Raw genomic sequence first — 17085 nt, 5'->3', positions numbered from 1 at the left:
CTGCCAGGTTGCTATGGCTGGCGGGGCTCTGCCCTGTCATTGTCAGAGGAGGGGAGGGGAGGCCTGGGCTGTCACTCGCACCCCTCCCCGACTGTCCCTTGCGACCGCCTCCCCACCCTCCTCCCCCATGCTGCCCCATTGCCTACTCCCCCTCCGCGGACCACTCTCTAATGTGTGGCAACCTTTCCCGGGGCCCCCCTGAGCAGGGCAAAGCTGAGAACATCACACATCTGGAGAGCAATGCAGGAGGAGGGGGGGGGGCAGGAAAGATGCTATCTTCAGAGCACATCCATGCCTTGCCCAAGCCCCTCCGGCTCTCCCGCAAGATGAGGGACTGCCATAGCCTACCCCCAAGCCGGGGGTGCCAGGATGGGTGGGCAGAGTGGAGAGGGAGGGGTAATGAAGACGCTCCCTTCAACAAGGGCTTTGCGCCTGTAGGAAAATAAATCACAGGATCAAGAGCAGGGGGATGCCGGCTGGTCCTTTCCCCTACCTTTGGGCTGGACTGCTCCATCCCGGGGGGACGTCTGTCCTGGCATTTAGGAAAGGGGGTTCTGGGGGAGCTGTAGGGAGTCATCCCTGGCATCAGGCAGAAGCCGTGAGCACAGCACAGCTTCCTCGTCTCTAAGGTGGGAACGGTAATGCCTATCTCGTGGGGTTGTTTTGAGGATTAAAGAGAAGGCATCTACAGGGGCGCCTGGGTGGCTCAGTCGATCGAGTTCCAACTCTTGATCTCAGCTCAGGTCTTGATCTCAGGGTCGCGAGTTCAAGCCCCATGGTGGGCTCCATGCTCGGTGTGAAGCCTGCTTTAAAAGAGAGAGAGAGGGGCGCCTGGGTGGCGCAGTCGGTTAAGCGTCCGACTTCAGCCAGGTCACGATCTCGCGGTCTGTGAGTTCGAGCCCCGCGTCAGGCTCTGGGCTGATGGCTCAGAGCCTGGAGCCTGTTTCCGATTCTGTGTCTCCCTCTCACTCTGCCCCTCCTCCGTTCATGCTCTGTCTCTCTCTGTCCCAAAAATAAATAAACGTTGAAAAAAAAAATTTTTTTAAATAAAATAAAAATAAAAAAATAAAAGAGAGAGAGAGAGAGAGAGCATCTAGCACAGGGCTGTCGTAAACCTTTAATAAATGTGAGTTCCTCTCTCCCTTCTAACTCACATACCTCATGTGGCAATTTATAGTCCTATGGGACTCGCAGGCTGAAATATATGTCTGTCAGTCAGCAACATGAACTGAGTGCCAATAATTTTTTGCAGAATCATGCAGCAGCCATGTGGTAGGGAAAGAAAAAGAAATAGAGTGTTGCCCTTGAAGCTTACAGCGCAGTTGGCGTGAGAACATACACTGCGCACACACACACACACACACACACACACACGCACACACGCACACATGCCTTCAGAATCATTACAAAGCACTATCCAAGCATGTGTAATACTCCGCAAACAGTATTACGTGATAACTGAAAAAGGTATCCTAGGGAACAGATGGGTGACTCAAAGGAAGGAGGGAGCTGTGTGTGTGTGTGTGTGTGTGTGTGTGTGTGTGTAAGTAGATCTCCTTCCACACAAGGAATAGTAGAACAAGAACAGTTCTTGAAAGCAGAAGACTTGGGTTGACCAAGCATCAGAACTGTGTGATCTTTAGCAAGCTACTTTGGACATCTCTTTGTCAAATGGAGACAATAGCGTGTAATTCTCAGAATGGCTGTAAGGATTAAACAAGTGTGGAGACTTACGTGGAAGCACTTAGCACAGAGCCTGGCACATCCTTACCCTCCACGGGTCCCTGTCCTGTCCCTCTCTCTCTTCCTCCTGCCCTAGACCACCCCCAGGCTGGGTCTCCCTCCCTCTCTCTTCCTCCTGCCCTAGACCACCCCCAGACCAGGTCCGGACCAGCTGCTCCTGACCCCCTCCTTTGCCTCAGTTTTGTCTTTGCCAGGTTTTCTGCCATGTTGCTCATCGTGCTAATTTTCCAAGGGAAATTACCAAGTCTGCCCTTTCTAAACCATCCCGCTCACGCTGACTTCTCCTGGCCCCGGGCAGCAGAGTAATAATACATGAATGCTGAATGATAAATAGCACCATCCACACAAATCTATCAGATGGCGCTGTGCAGTTTTAAAAATGCAGACACTACATTTCATTTCTGTTCCCCAAGCAAGGAGCAGGAATGGGTTCTTTGAGGATGGCCCTCCAAGCCCAGAAGGCAGCCTCCTGGTGCGAGCTGTCGGCCACTGTGGGGTGAGCCAGCCTGGTGTGTGCTGTGATGTTCTGTGTTAGCTGGAGTGTGGCTGTGAGAGGGACTGATGCTGGGATGTCGTGTGCGGTCGTCGTGACCCAGGGAACCTCTTCTGGGTGCTGCAGAGAGATTGCCATGGGTGGGGGTGGGGGCGGGGGCTTAGTGCTGTCATGCAAGGAGAAAGCCAGAGATGCAGAATGGATTTGTTTCCCAAGTGCAGGCAGCTAAATGCTCCAGATGTGGCTTTTGTCCAAGCTGCTCTCCCTCTACAGCAAATGTGTCTTCTGAAAGACCAGAGGCTCCAGGTCCCCTCCCGGCAAGCAGTCCACAGAGTAGAAGGCGCTGACATCTCCCCAGCCACTTCCTTATTTTTTAAGAAGAATATTTTTGCATCAGAAACCCTTTGATGAAGAAAGGGAGAGAGCGCCCTTAATGAAATATGTTAATCTGGGTAAGCCAGGCTCATATGAAAGGGAATATTAAAACAGACAATATTCGCCAAACCCAGCTCAGTACTCAGAGCTGAAAAGGAAAGAGAAGAAAATAGGGCCCCTAATTTCAGCTATTCAGGGTCAGAGAGATGGCAGTGATCAAGTTTGAAAAATCAGCTAAAGGCCTTCAGATTTGACTCTGATGCATTAGCCTGAAAGGGCTGTGGGGAGAGAGTTTTTATGCCAACATCAAAGATGATTTGGGAACACAGGGTCAAATCCACCTGCAAACGACTAATAAAAGCAGAGAGAAAGGGGCCACTTTCTGGGACCCTCCAGGCCCCAACCCTTCTGTGATTGGCGGCCTAGTGTGGCAGGGAAGGGAAAGGCAAGGCGGGGTATTTATTGTGACTACAAAATGCAGAGGAACTCTGAGTCCAAAGTAAAGGACACACAGTGGCTCGGATCTAACACCAACAGTGGGTTTTAAGTGCCCAGCACATGCCAAGTGGAGACAGGCAAAGCTTTTATACATGGCTCCCGCCTTTAGGGAGCTTAGTGTCTCCTTGGCCAGTTGCTACTGAAACAGTGAGCCCTGTGTGGCAAAGAGGGCTGTAAATGCTGTAGGAGTTCAGACGAAAAGAGTGGAGAAACATGGAGCCCGAAAGGTATACACAAGCCAGATGTTGTAGGGCCTGGGGTCCCGAGAAGAAATTTTGTTTTTGTCTCAAGAGCAAGGAAAAACTATTGGAGAGTTTTATGCAAGGGGACAGCAGTATCAGATTTGTGTTCGAGAAGACCACTCTCAGGGCCGGGACAGTATTCTGCCGGCAGAAAGTGCTTGATCCTATGTGTGGGGTGAAGGATGGCTGCAGCGTGGTGAACACATGGAAAGGGGTGCACAGTAGGTTCTGGGATGTGGTTTCCCTGGTCCAAGGGGGAGGTGACAGTGGCTTGGCTGGGGCGGGGATGGAGATGGAGAGAAATGGAGAGATTTAAGAGATACATGGGACACAAAAGCTATAAGACTTCATAGAAGAGTCTGGAATAACACCCGGCACACCATGCGCCTATTTCCTGAGGTGCGGACGTGAGGAAGGTGATGGGTTTATAGGGGGGATGGTCAAGACTTCTGTCTTGGACATGTTGAATGTGAGCTGCCTTTGAAACATCCAAGAAGAGACGTCAAGTAAACAGTTGGCTGTAAGAATCTTGAGTTCAAAGGAGATGTCCAGCTGGACACAAATCTTCACGTTATCTGTGTATAGATGGAAATAGAAGCCAACTATGGGGAAATTCTGTAAAACGAAAGAAGTCGGACCTAGGGTGGACTGGAAGAACTCCATCTAACCATTAATGGGAGGGTGGGAAAAATGCGCCTGCAAAGCAGAGAGAGGAAAAATAGCCCAAGACGTAAGAGAAAAGCCAGAGAGTGTTTTATCAGGGAAGCCAAGGAAAGAGTATGTCAGGAAAAGGGAGAGGTCCAAGTGTTGAACACTCCCGAGAGGCCAGGTGAAGAATTGGATTTGGTGACGTGGGGGTTGCCGATGCCACGGAGATATAGTGCCGATATCATGGGGGTATGAAGAGTAAATGGTGAATGTTTACATTGTCCAGCACCACACCTGGTGCATCACAAGTGCTTGGGAATTATTGGCTCTTCTTCTCCACTAGAGTCAGCTGGTGCACCCCACCCCCACACTCTCCTGTGGCCCTGCTAAAGCCAGCAGGTGCACACAATCCACATTAGGGACAGCCCTTGAGCATCTGGGTCTGGTGGCTAGGCAGGCTTATGTTTCTAGGCCCCCATGGGTCTGAAACAATCAGAGAGACAATTCTTGGCAGGCTCTCACCCCCAGGACACTGCACAGAGAGCAAACTAAAACACACCCCAGCCTTCTTTTGGAAAGGACCTATTTACTTGTCCTAGAGCTTCAGCCTAAAGGGCAGGCTTCGGGTTATGACACATCCTAAGACTACCGAAATGTTCTAAGAGAATGTGGGCTAAGGGAATGCCATCCTTGTGCTTTCCCTTGGCCTCACTACAACATACCAGTACATCCCAGGAAGGAGCTCATACACTTGTCTTGACTTTTGCAACTATTGCCAAGGGGACACCTCCAGATGGCCTGGTCTGGAGGCCAGCAGGGTTTGTGATTGCGGTCCCATTGGACAGTATGTATTTGTATACTTTAAAAGCTCCTGTCTAAGAATCTGGCTTCCAGTCAGCCTGAAATTCAGCAGGTGCTAAGATCCCTCCCTCTGGAACACTGACAGGTCTTGGCACACCCTCAACAACTGGGACCGATCCAGAATAAATCAGGCTGTTTAGACAATCACAAAGGTTCAAGAGACAACCAAGGGCTAGGGCAAGATTAAACAATATGGTTCATCACCTACACAAGGCCACTCCTTCAAGACAAGGGGAGGTGGCTATTTTACCTAATGCACAGAAACAAACACAGAGTCAAGCAAAGTGAAGAAACAGTGGAATATGTTCCACATAAAAGAACAACATAAAACTTTAGGGGGAAAGAACATAATGAAATGGAGGTAAATAAATTACCTGATAACCAGTTCAAAGTAATGGTCATAAAGATGCCCATGGAACTTAGGAGAAGAATGGATGAACACAGAAGACTTCAATGAGGAGACAGAAAATATTAAAAAGTACCAAAGAGAAGTGACAGAGCTGAAGAACACACCAGGGGGTTCAAAGCAGACTAGACAATGCAGAAAAAAGGATCAGTGACCTGGAAGACAGGACAGTGGAACTCTCCCAGAGTGGCAAAAAGATAAAAGAATTTTTAAAAGTGAAGATAGCTTAAGAGACCTATGCAGCAATATCTAGCAGAGTAACACTCCCACTACAGGGCTCCTGAAGAAGCAACAAATGGGCAAGAAAACTTATTTAAAGTAATAAAGTCTGGGGCACCTGACTGGGTCAGTTGGTAGAGCACTGGACTCTTGACCTTGGGGTCATGAATTCAAGCCCCGCATTGGGTCTAGAGCTCACTTTAATAATAATAAAATTAATAATTAAAATTATTTTAGTTTGATATTTAACTATTATTTATTATTTAATTTATTATTAATCAATAATTTTAATAATAAATTAAAAATACAAAAATAAAGTAATAATGGCTGAAAATTTCCCTACCTTGGCAAAAGAAACAAACATCCAGATCCAGGAAGCCCAGAGAGTTCCAGATAAGATAAACCCAAAGAGAGCCACACCAAGACATATTATAATTAAAATGTCAAAAATTAAAGATAAAGGGAGGATCTATAAAGCAGCAAGAGAAAAATAACTTGTTATGTACAGGGGAAAGCCCATAAGATATTAGATTTCTCAAAAACTTTACAGGCCAAAAGGGAGTGGCATGGTGTATTCAAAGTGCCAAAGGGAAAAAATTTCCAACCAAGAATACTCTACCTGGCAAGGTTATCATTTGGAATTGAAGGAGAGACCAAGAGTTTTTCAGACAAGCAAAGTTAAATGAGTTCATCACCACTAAATTGATCTTACAACAAATGTTAAAGGGACTTCATTAAGCTGAAGAGAAAGGGCACTAAATAGTAACAAGAAAACATACAAAAGTAAAAATCTCACTGGTAAAGGTAAATATATAGTAAATATAGTGGGTTAATCACTCATACGGCTAGTGTGAAGGTTAAAAGACAAAAGTAGTAAAAAATGCATAACTACAATAATTAGTTAATGGACACACAAAAAGATGTGAAGTGTGTCATCAAAATCATACAACAGGAGGAATAAATAAGATAGAGTTTTAGAATGCATTCAAACGTAAGTTGCTCTCAGGTTAAAATAAACTATTATACATATAGGCTATTCTGTGTGAGCCTCATAGTGAAAACCTAGGTACACAAGAGAAAATGAGAAAAGAATTTAAGCACAGCGCTAAAGAAAGTCATCAAACCACAAGTGAAGAGAGCAAAAGAAGAAACAGAAAGGAACTACAAAACAGGCAGAAAACAATTAACAGAGTGGCATTAGTAAGTACATACTTATCAATGATTGTAGGCATACATTGGAGATACTCGCAGATCACCAACAGAAAGCAAGTCAGATGAACTTTTTGGTTTCCCAGTGCATATAAAAGTTACGTGTACACTATTCTGTAGTCTATTAAGTGTGCAATAGCATTATGTTTGGAAAAAAAAAAAACTATGTACCTTAATTTTAAAATAGTTTATTGTAGGGGAGCCTGGGTGGCTCAGTCAGTTAAGCCTCTGACTCTTGATTTCGGCTCAGGTCACGATCTCATGGTTTGTGAGTTTGAGTCCCGCATCTGGCTCTGCACTGACAACACAGAGAGAGACTCTCTCTCTCCTCTCTCTCTCTGCTCTTCCCCTGCTAGTGCTCGCCCGCACTCTCTCTCTCTCTCTCTCTCTCAAAATAAATAAACAAACATTTTAAAAAATAATTTATTGTAAAAAAAACGCATACTATCATCTGAGCTTTCAATGAGTCATAATCTTTTTGCTGGTGGAGGGTCCTGCCTCAATGGTGGTGATGCCTGCTGATCAGAGTGGTGGTTGCTGAAGGTTGGGGTGGCTGCAGCCATTTCTTAAAATAAGACAGTAAAGTTTTCCACATCAGCAGACTCTCCCTTTCACGAGTGATTTCTCTGTAGCAGGTGATGCTGTTTGATAGCATTTTACCCACAGTAGAATTTCTCTCAGAATGGGCATCCAGTCTCTCAAACCCTTTATCAGCTAAGTTTATGTCATATTCTAAATCCTTTGCTGTCGCTTCAGCAGTCTTCAGAGTGTCTCTCCCAGGAGTAGATTCCATCTCAAGAAACCGCTTTCTTGGGGCACCTGGGTGGCTCAGTCAGTAAGCGTCTTCGCTTGGGTCATGGTCTCGCGGTTCGTGAGTTCAAGCCCTGAATCAGGCTCTCTGCTGTCAGCACAGAGCCCACTCTGGATTCTCTGTTTCCTCCCACCTCTCTCTCTGCCCCTACCCTGCTCACCCTCTCTTTCCCAAAAATCAGTAAAACATTTAAAGAAATTTAAAAAAAGAAACCACTTACTTTGCTTCTCCATAAGAAGCAACTCCTCATTCATTCAAGTTTTATCCTGAAATGGCGGCCATGCAGTCTCCTCTTCCTTCAGGTTCCACTTCTGATTCTAGTTCTCTTGTTATTTCCACCACACATGCAGCCTCTTCCTCCACTGAAGCCTTGAACCCCTCAAAGTCCACGCGAGGGTGTCAATCAGCTTCTTCCAAATCCCTATTAATGTTGATATTTTGACCTCTTCCCATGAATCACAAATGTTCTTGAATGGCTTGTAGAATGGCAAATCCTTTCCGGAAGATTTTCAATTTACTTTGCTCAGATCCATCAGAGGAATCACTATCTGTGGCAGCTATAGCCTTATGAAATGTATTTCTTAAAATAATAAGACTTGAAAGTCGAAATGACGCCTTGATCCATGGGCTGCAGAAAGGATATCGTGTTAGCAGGTGTGAAGATGGCAACTGTTGTACATCTCCATCGGACCTCTTGTCAGGTGCATTGTCATCGAGCAGTAATATTTTGAAAGAAATCTTTTTTTCTGAGCAGTAGGTCTCAACAGTGGGCTTAAAATATTCAGCAAACCATGTTAGAAACAGATGTGCTGGCATCCAGGCTTTGTTGTCCCATTTATACAGCATAGGCGATGTAGATTTAGCATAATTCTTAAGGGACCTAGGATTTTTGGAATGTTAAATGAGCATCGGCTTCAACTTTAAGTCACCAGCTGCATTAGCCCCTAACAAGACAATCAACCTGTCCTTTGAAGCTTTGAAGCCAGACATTGACTTCCCCTCTCTAGCTATGAAAGTCCGAGGTGGCATCTTCCAATAGAAGGCTGTTTTATCTACACTGAAAATCTGTTGGTCAGTGTAACCACCTTCATTAATTCTCTTATCCGGATCTTCTGGATAACTTGCTGCAGCTTCTACATCAGCACTTGCTGCCTTGCCTAATACTCTTATGTTATGGAGATGATTTCTTTCCTTAAACCTCATGAACCAGCCTCTGCAAGCTTCAGGCTTTTCTTCTGCTGCCTCCTCACTGCTCTCAGCCGTCAAAGAATTGAACACACAAGAAATAATAAGTGTTGGCAAGGATGTGGGAAAAAGGGGAACCTTCTTGCACTGTTGGTGAGAATGTAAATTGCTGCAGCCACTATGGAAAACAGTGTGGAAGTTTCTCAAAAAATTGAAACAAGAATTATTGTTTGATTCAGCAACTCCACTTCTAGGTATTTATCCAAAGAAACCAAAAATACTAATTCAAAAATATGTATGCACCCCTACGTTCGTTGCCGCATGACTTACGATAGCTTAAGATATGGAAGCAACCTCAGTCCATTAATAAATTAATGGATGAAGAAAGAAGTGGGATGTATGTACACACACACACACACACACACACACACACACACACTCACACACAGTGGAATATTACTCAGCCGTAAAAAAGAGTGGAATTTTGCCATTTGCAACAACACAGAGTGGACCTGGAGGGTATTATGCTAAGTGAAATAAGTCAGACAGAAAAAGGACAAATACCACATGATTTCACTTATATGTAGAATTTAAAACACACACACACATAATAAACTTTGTAGGTGTAGAGAACAGACTGGTGGTTGCCAGAGGGAAGGAGTTTTGAGAGTGGGTGAAATGCGGGAAGGACGTCAGGAAGTACAAACTTCCAGTTGTAAAATAAATGAGTCACGGGAAGTAATGTACAGCATGGTGACTGTGGACAATAATATTGCATTGCATGTTTAAAAGTTGCTAAGATGTGGAACCCCCAGGTGGCTTAGTGAGTTAAGCATCCGACTCTTGATTTCAGCTCAGGTCGTGATCTCACATTTTATGCGACAGAGCCCCACATCCGTCTTTGCACTAACAGCATGGAGCCCACTTGGGATTCCCTCACTTCTCTCTCTCTCTCTCTCTCTCTCCCTCTCCCTTTCTCTGCCCTTCTCCTTGCACTTTCTCTCTCAAAATACACAAATAAACTTATTTTTAAAAAGTTGCTAAGAGACTAAATGATGAGGATTCTCATCATAAGAAGAAAACTTTGTAACTTTGTACGGTGACAGATAGTGACTAGACTTAAGGTAGTGACCACTTCACAATGTATGTAAGTACTGAATCATTATGTTGTACACCTGAAACTAACATAATGTTATATGTCAATTATACTTCAATAAAAGAAAGAATTCTGTGAGGTAAATGGATGCATGAAACTCTTGTACTGTTGAGGAACTGGGGCACATAGACTTGAAATTTCTAAAGTTAGTTCTTACAAAGAACACGGAAATTTCAAAGTGGAATGGGAGATTCGGTTTGCTCATTTTAAGGAGGTGCGTTGTGCCACAAGGAAATTACTGTCTGAACCTTGGAGGGTCGTGTGTGAAGCCTCCACAGGATTGGAAATGACTCAGCAGAGCACGTGTGATACCTGTCTCCTGTGTTCCTGGGATTTCTGAACCAAATCCCCGCTAGCTCGACTGTTTCCCTTGCAAATTTCTCACACGAGGCAGAAGCAGAACTCTAAAAATGCCTTAACGCAGAATTCCTCAGAAGTGCGCCCAGATTTTCCCAGGCCCCTAAAAGTGATGGAAAAGCAGCCTCACCATTCCAGGGGACAACTTTGGGCCTCAATGTGAACGTGACAGAAGTCCACTGGAGCAGAAGATGCCTGGAGGGTTGGGGAGGAGTCTCCCTCTGTGACAGCAGCAGAAAACTTAGGTGTCTCAAAAATCATTTCCATTGAAGCAAATCTTCCCAAACCATATGTTAAGGTCTGGCTTCCTCTGTGACCTCTGACCTCTCACCTGTGTCCTTCGCTTCAATCGCTCCCGCCCACCCGGCTCTGTTGGCATTTGTCTCCTTCCTCCTCACATCCCACGGCTCCTTCTTTTGCTCCAAAAAGGTGACCAGGTTGAGGTTAGAGACAGTAAGCCTGTTTATTAGAAAAAGGGACATGGGTTTTGCTGGAGATTCTCCAGTGTCCAATCCAGTGTTGTGCCTGGGTGAGAAGAGAGGACATTGTAGGATGTTAGAGTGTTCTAGAACGTGATGTCCCAAAATACTGTTTTCTGACAGCACCTTTACTGTTGCTAGTATAGTAAAAACTTTAGATCCTAAGTTCCACTTCTAAGTATTTCTGGGTCAAATCTAAGGGGTGGAAATTGGATATTAAGATGGGGGCCACAATAGTTTATGCCACTGAATGTATAGAATTACCACTAATCTCAAGTAAAGGGTGTAGGTTACCTCAGGAAAGATGAAGTTTAAAGGCATGATGAAACACCATGAAGTCGTTCTTCACCAACAAAACCCCTAATTCCATCCTTGACAGCAGGGATCTGAAACTCTGTCACAGGAACTGGAAGCTCCAAGAGAGATTCTACAAACAGCGGAGCCAAGAGCTGGAGGATAGACTAGAAGTTTCTGGGGGGAAGTCTTCCTCGCCTACAGAGGCCAGGTTCCTGCAGTTCAGCAGCATCACATCCCTGTACAATTCCTGCTCTGCATGAGACGGTTCTATGTCTACACCCCTGAATGTCAGCCGTCCTTGAAACACAAAACAATCTACTACGTGGCCATGGGCAGAGTTCATAATCTGACCCAAGATGAGACCAGAGAGCTAAGAGAACTGGTGGTGACTTAGGAGAGTGTCCTGCATTATCCAGTAAGATCATTTTTTGCACGGTAACGTTCTCCAGCTCTGGGGAAAGAAGATACCATTTGCTCCATGGAAACCACTGTGGAGCCTCTATTTTTCTGGATGATAAATTATAAAATTAAGGCATCAACACAGGCATACACATTTTTGAGTGCGGTATTTATGGCATACAGGGTAAATTGTGTATACGTCTCAGATGGAAAAGTTATGGTGAGTCAGAAGTGTGCTTCTCAAATTTTAATGTGTGCAGAAACAAAATGGAGCCCTTGTAAAAATGCAGACTCTCTCTAGTTCACTTCTGGGGCGGGACCTGGGTTTCCACATTTTTAACAAGCTCATTTTTAACTAGTGGACACCAATGTCTGTGGTCCAATGAAAGGGTTGTATGGAATTTACAGGCCTGATAGGATCGTGAGCATAGCAACAACAAACCCTTTCGAAAATTTACTATGTACCGCGTATCTTTCTAACAGTTTTTTATATATGAATGCATGAACCACATAAATAATCTGAGAATAATAATATTATTCTTCCTCTTTTATGAGAATATTTTGTCAAACATCCAGTAAATGGTAAAGCTCGGGTTTTACTCCAATTTATCTTAACTAGAATTTATCTGAAAAGAACACAGAACAATACTCAGAGACAGCCCTAATGAATGTTTATAGCAGTTTCTGTGACTGAGAAGAATAATAGAAACACGTTAAGAAGGTAACAAGAAAGAATGAATCAAATAATGTTAACATTTTATGCACATAAACATACATAAAAATAGGAAGTATGCATACACGAGAAGTGATAGAGACCAAATTTTCATGTCAGCGAAACCAAGATTATTTTCAATTGTGTAAATCTTGTAAATCTATATTTGGATGCTGCTCTTTGTATTTTGTAAACACACTAGGGAGATGAACACACACACTGAGATAAAATGAGTTAGAGCAATCGTTTCCAAGTCTCCTATTTCTTTGAAAATTTGTATCATTTGCGCTGAGCTATATTCTAGAAACTTAACACACTTGACATGCGTTAATAATATGATTCTTGTAGACTTTTTTTGAAAATACAAAGAAGTAATAAAGAAGAGAATGTCTGTGACATGAATGTGTGAACTATAATGGAAACAGAGGACCGAGGCCTGATGGATTAAAACCCCGGTTTGCAAAGGCTAGTATCTCCAAGGAAACAAAAGTGACAGCCTTCACTTTCCAAAGCAAACTACAAGCAAAGAGAAACTAAGAAGACAATGTGATGGTTTATATACCTCTCTCAGTAAATCCCTCCGACGCCTTTACTAATGATAGAGGGGGACGTATTAACTTTAGATAATAAATAGAGGAATCTGACGGAGGGCCACCTAAGCTAAGTGAGCAATGTTAACATCCACTGTCCTGGGACAAATCGATAGCAGGTGACTCACACACAGAGGGACACGTTATCACTGCTGTGATATTGGTAAAAACGAGGAACCAATAACCTGAATCTATTGTGAAGAAAATGTCAGTTTTATGTATATTTCCATCCACAGTACCTCCCATGTTAATGTTTCTTACCAATATAGAGAGCAAGGCTGGTCTAATAATATGTATATGCAAATATATACATTTTTTTCCTTAGTCTCTCTGTGTTCAGACACATCATGTGGGCCTCCTCCCTCACTGACTCGTGGTTAATGTCCCTTTCCCATAAACACGGGCAAATTGAGTACGAGGTGTGAGCTGGCATCAGCTCCCAGGATGCCACAGAGAGAGGTGTAGCCCATTCCCTCCCAAACCAAAGAGGTGTCCGCAGCAGGTAGGAGCCATCGTATTTGCAACCCTGGCTTAACCTGCCAGCCACAGAGTGACTCTCTGGGTGGTTGGGGTGTTTTTAAAAGACAAGGAGAAAATAATGTGCCTCTGAGCATCCACAGCCTGCCATTTGTGACTTTGGCTCATGAAACCAAAGAATTAAATGCAAAGCTGCAGATGGGGAGCTGGGCCGGTGCCCTCCACAGATGCCGAGCCTGTGAAGCTAGAAGTGGTGTTTTGAAAACCATCAAGACCTCAATTAACCAGAATCTGAGGGCATGGGTTAGTCTCTTCTGGTGAACTGATTTATCAGGTATAAGCCCTTTTTTAAAGGGGCGGGGGGGGGGGGGAATCTTCCTAACAGTCTTTCTAGAATATGCTTGCCTCCTCTCCTGTTCTAGGGATTAAACAGCAGTGAATGCAATTTAATCTTTTCTACTGAGAATTTTCAGGATCCTCTACTGTGGATTTAAAAGGCGTAGAAAATTAGACTGAATAGTGACATCAGGACATGCCCCAGGAAGATTTTTAAGCCTTACTATCAGCTTGTTTCCTTGTGCTCTGCTTCCTTTTTTCTTTTTAAAGTGAAGGGCCAATAAAGTAATCTAGTTATGAATTCTGGGTTTGGAAGATCCTAGCTGAGGCTTTGCTGTAACTGCAACCCCTTCCCATTCTTCTTGGGAATCCCCCGGTAGAGGCACAGCAAAAATATATCGAATGAATGACTGGGTTCCTCTGGACATGCAGAATGTTTACTGTCACAGTATTCCTGTGTGGCATTTTTCACTTGCTAAACAGCCCTGGAATGGCCTGCCAGTCCCCTTGGATGAATCGGGAACATGCTAATCTCTTTGTTGGCTCCTGACCTTAAAGACTCAGAGAGCATTCTCCTGCTAGTGAGCAAGAGGGTAAGGTTTGGGCTGGGGACTCTGGCACTCAGTCTGTCCCCCCAAAGACCAAGTGGCACTCAAGACCACCACCACACAAGTGCACAAAGAAACGAAATACAGAGGCATACACAGAAGGAAAAAGGGGGAGACTTGGCTTCACCCGTGGCCCTGGGTTGATAGGTATCTCACGGTTACAACTGGTCACTGATGTGGTGTGGGAGACCGGGAAGGAGGGCACTGGCTAATCACACCCTTAAGGATAGCGAGCAAATGGGGATCTTGAAAGGGACCTTGAGGAGCATATTGTTTGACCCCTATCTGAGGCTTAAACTCACAAGCTGGCTCAGGTTCTCCGGCATCCCTTGGTCTCCTTGAGTTTCATGGAACAGAATCCTTGTACTCTCTATGAGGTGGTTAAGGCCTGTGCCCTCTGGCTGTAGTCTGTGTGAGCTGGCCCTCCTCTGGGCATCACAGTGGAGATTGGGATGTGCTGGTGCTTGAGGCTGGGGAAGGGCTGTGAGGTTTTCCCGGCTGTGGTTTGAAATGGGTGCTCTCTCTCCAGATTCCTGGGACTTCAAGCAGTCCACACGCAACATCTCCCCCACCATCAACCAGGCCAACATCGTGGACTTGCACCCAGCCTCTGTGTACAGCATCCGCATGTACTCCTTCAACAAGATTGGCCGCAGCGAGCCGAGCAAAGAGCTCACCATTAGCACCGAGGAGGCCGGTGAGCACTCTGGCCTTGTGGCTCTTTCCCGTGACCTTGGGGATCAGGGCCATCTGAGGTCCACACCCACCCTGTCCACGGACGGTGGGCTTACAATTAGAACAGGGAAGGAGAGATCCCAAGGTATTTGTTTGTGTCTGCCTTTGGATCATTGGAGGCTCTTAGGTTTGACCTTTTCCAGATGGAGTTCTAGACACTGGGCTTTGGGGAGCTGTCCATGGTTCTTACCCACTCCTCTGGCCCCAGCCTGTCTGGAAAGGGTGGAGCACTAGTGCCCTGTATTATTTTCTGTGACCTTTGTTTTGGAGTTTTTCTGAAAACTTAAACAAGCTTTCTCTCCCTATATGTTCTCCTGCTATTGCAAAATAGAAAACAATACCAAAAGTACATGTCACATATATGTGTAGCTTTACAAATAATAATAAACCAGGGCACCTGGGTGGCTCAGTCGGTTAAGCATCTGACTTCAGCTCCGGTCATGATCTCTCAGTTCATGAGTTCGAGCCCCACATCAGGCCCAGAGCCTGGAACTTGCTTCAGATTCTGTGTCTCCCTCTTTCTCTGCCCCTTCCCTGCTCACACTCTGTCTCTCTCTGTCTCTCAACAATAAATAAATGTTAAAAAAAAATAATAATAATAATAATAATAATAAAGCAAAAAATAGGATAAGCAACACTCACTATCAATTACCAGCATGCCAGGGGTCCTCCCTCTGCCCCTTCCCAACCATAACCCCATGCCCCCCTTTGAGGTAACCGGTAGTCATTCTTGCTTTTCTCTTTTATACTGTCACTACAGTGTATGTATGCAGAAGCATGTTGTTTGGTTTTGCCCATTTTCCCAGGGAATGTATTCATTAAATTATTCTTGATATATTCTGTGTCTTCCTTGCTTTGATTGTTAGTATTTTTGTGAGTTTCATCATTTGTGCATTTTCAGTGCTCTGTAGTACTCTCTGCCATGATTATACCACAGCCTCTTTGTCCATTTTAACGAAGAGGGACATTTAGGTGGCTTGCAGCTTGGACCTGTGAACATTTTCATACTTGTATGCTTACAGAGGCCTGTGTGTTTCTCTATGGGATAGAAGTAGTTGCAGAATTACAAAGGCATCAGATGAGGACACTCCTACCTTTAACCGGAAATGCCAAGATGTCTTCCAAAGTATTGGGCCAGTTTCCTTTCCCATGGCCAGTAGATATAAGAATTCCTGGGACACCTGGGTGGCTCAGTCAGTTAAGCATCTGACTTCGGCTCAGGTCATGACCTCACAGCTTGTGAGTTTGAGCCCCATGTCTGGCTCTGTGCTGACAGCTCAGAGCCTGGAGCCTGCTTCGGATTCTGTGTCTCCATCTGTCTCTGCCCCTCCCCCACTCATTCTTTCTCTCCCTCTCTCTCTTTCTCTGTCTCTCTCTCTTTCAAATATAAATAAACCTTAAAAAAAAAGAATTCCCACTACTGCACACCCTTACCTACACTTGATACTATCAAACTTTTAAAAATTGTTCCCAGTGTGCTAAATGTAGAGTAATATCTCGTTGTCATTGCTCGCTGCATTTTCAGCAAATGATGATGGAGAATGGAGAGGAAAGGTAAGCCCTATGACTGTTTTATGGGGGGTTCTCTGCTTTCATGTATGAGCTTTTCCTTTGTTCCCAGCAATCCTCCAGCCGAAGAGGATGAGAGTGAGCACATAAGACTCTTTTCTTCCCTGACTTAACTTGGAATGTTGTTTCCCCCTCCACCAGCTCCTGATGGGCCCCCCATGGATGTCACCTTGCAGCCAGTGACCTCACAGAGTATCCAAGTGACCTGGAAGGTAAGTGAGGTCAAATTTCCCACTGAATGCCTCCATGCCTCCTCCCTTCTCAACCCAGGAATGAAGCCCCAACAAGCTTGCTGATCTCTGATCTCTTATAATTCTCATGCCCAGTTTTTGTTTTTGTTTTTGTCTTTGTTTTTGTTTTTGTTTTTGTTTTTGTTTTGTTTTGTTTTGTTTTGTTTTTTGTTTTGCTAACCACAGTGAGGCCGGAGGGGAGGGAAGACGGGAGGATAAAGGGATGGGTCCCCCCACCACTCCCCACCCCCTCTCCGCCTTGGCACTCTGAGGCAGGCCTGTACCTGAGGTGGGATGAAGAATTTGGCAATGCTAAGCAGGGAAGATGGGTTTTCCACCACATCGGCCTCTCTTCTAAGCCCCACATGCTGTAATACGTCAGGAGTTGGGTTTGACTTTGTACAAAGTTCAAGGGAGCCCTGTGGATGATGAGAGATGACAGAACAGGGT

General features: G+C 44.9%; 1 protein-coding gene across 3 annotated transcripts in view; it reads left to right on the top strand.

Moving 5' to 3' along the window:
* The window catches only part of DSCAML1 (DS cell adhesion molecule like 1), a 350222-nt gene that overhangs the window by 295130 nt on the left and 38007 nt on the right, over positions 1 to 17085 (top strand). For all 3 annotated transcript variants that reach the window (XM_040483149.1, XM_040483150.1, XM_040483151.1), the window contains 2 exons: positions 14631 to 14798; positions 16547 to 16617. In XM_040483149.1, the coding sequence (XP_040339083.1) occupies positions 14631 to 14798; positions 16547 to 16617 (239 nt within the window). The remainder of the gene's footprint in view (positions 1 to 14630; positions 14799 to 16546; positions 16618 to 17085) is intronic.

This window comes from Herpailurus yagouaroundi, unplaced genomic scaffold (assembly GCF_014898765.1).
Source record: "Herpailurus yagouaroundi ecotype Mexico unplaced genomic scaffold, PumYag 161, whole genome shotgun sequence".
In the NCBI taxonomy this organism is placed as follows: domain Eukaryota; kingdom Metazoa; phylum Chordata; class Mammalia; order Carnivora; family Felidae; genus Herpailurus; species Herpailurus yagouaroundi.
This window is presented reverse-complemented; position numbering and strand designations above follow the sequence as displayed.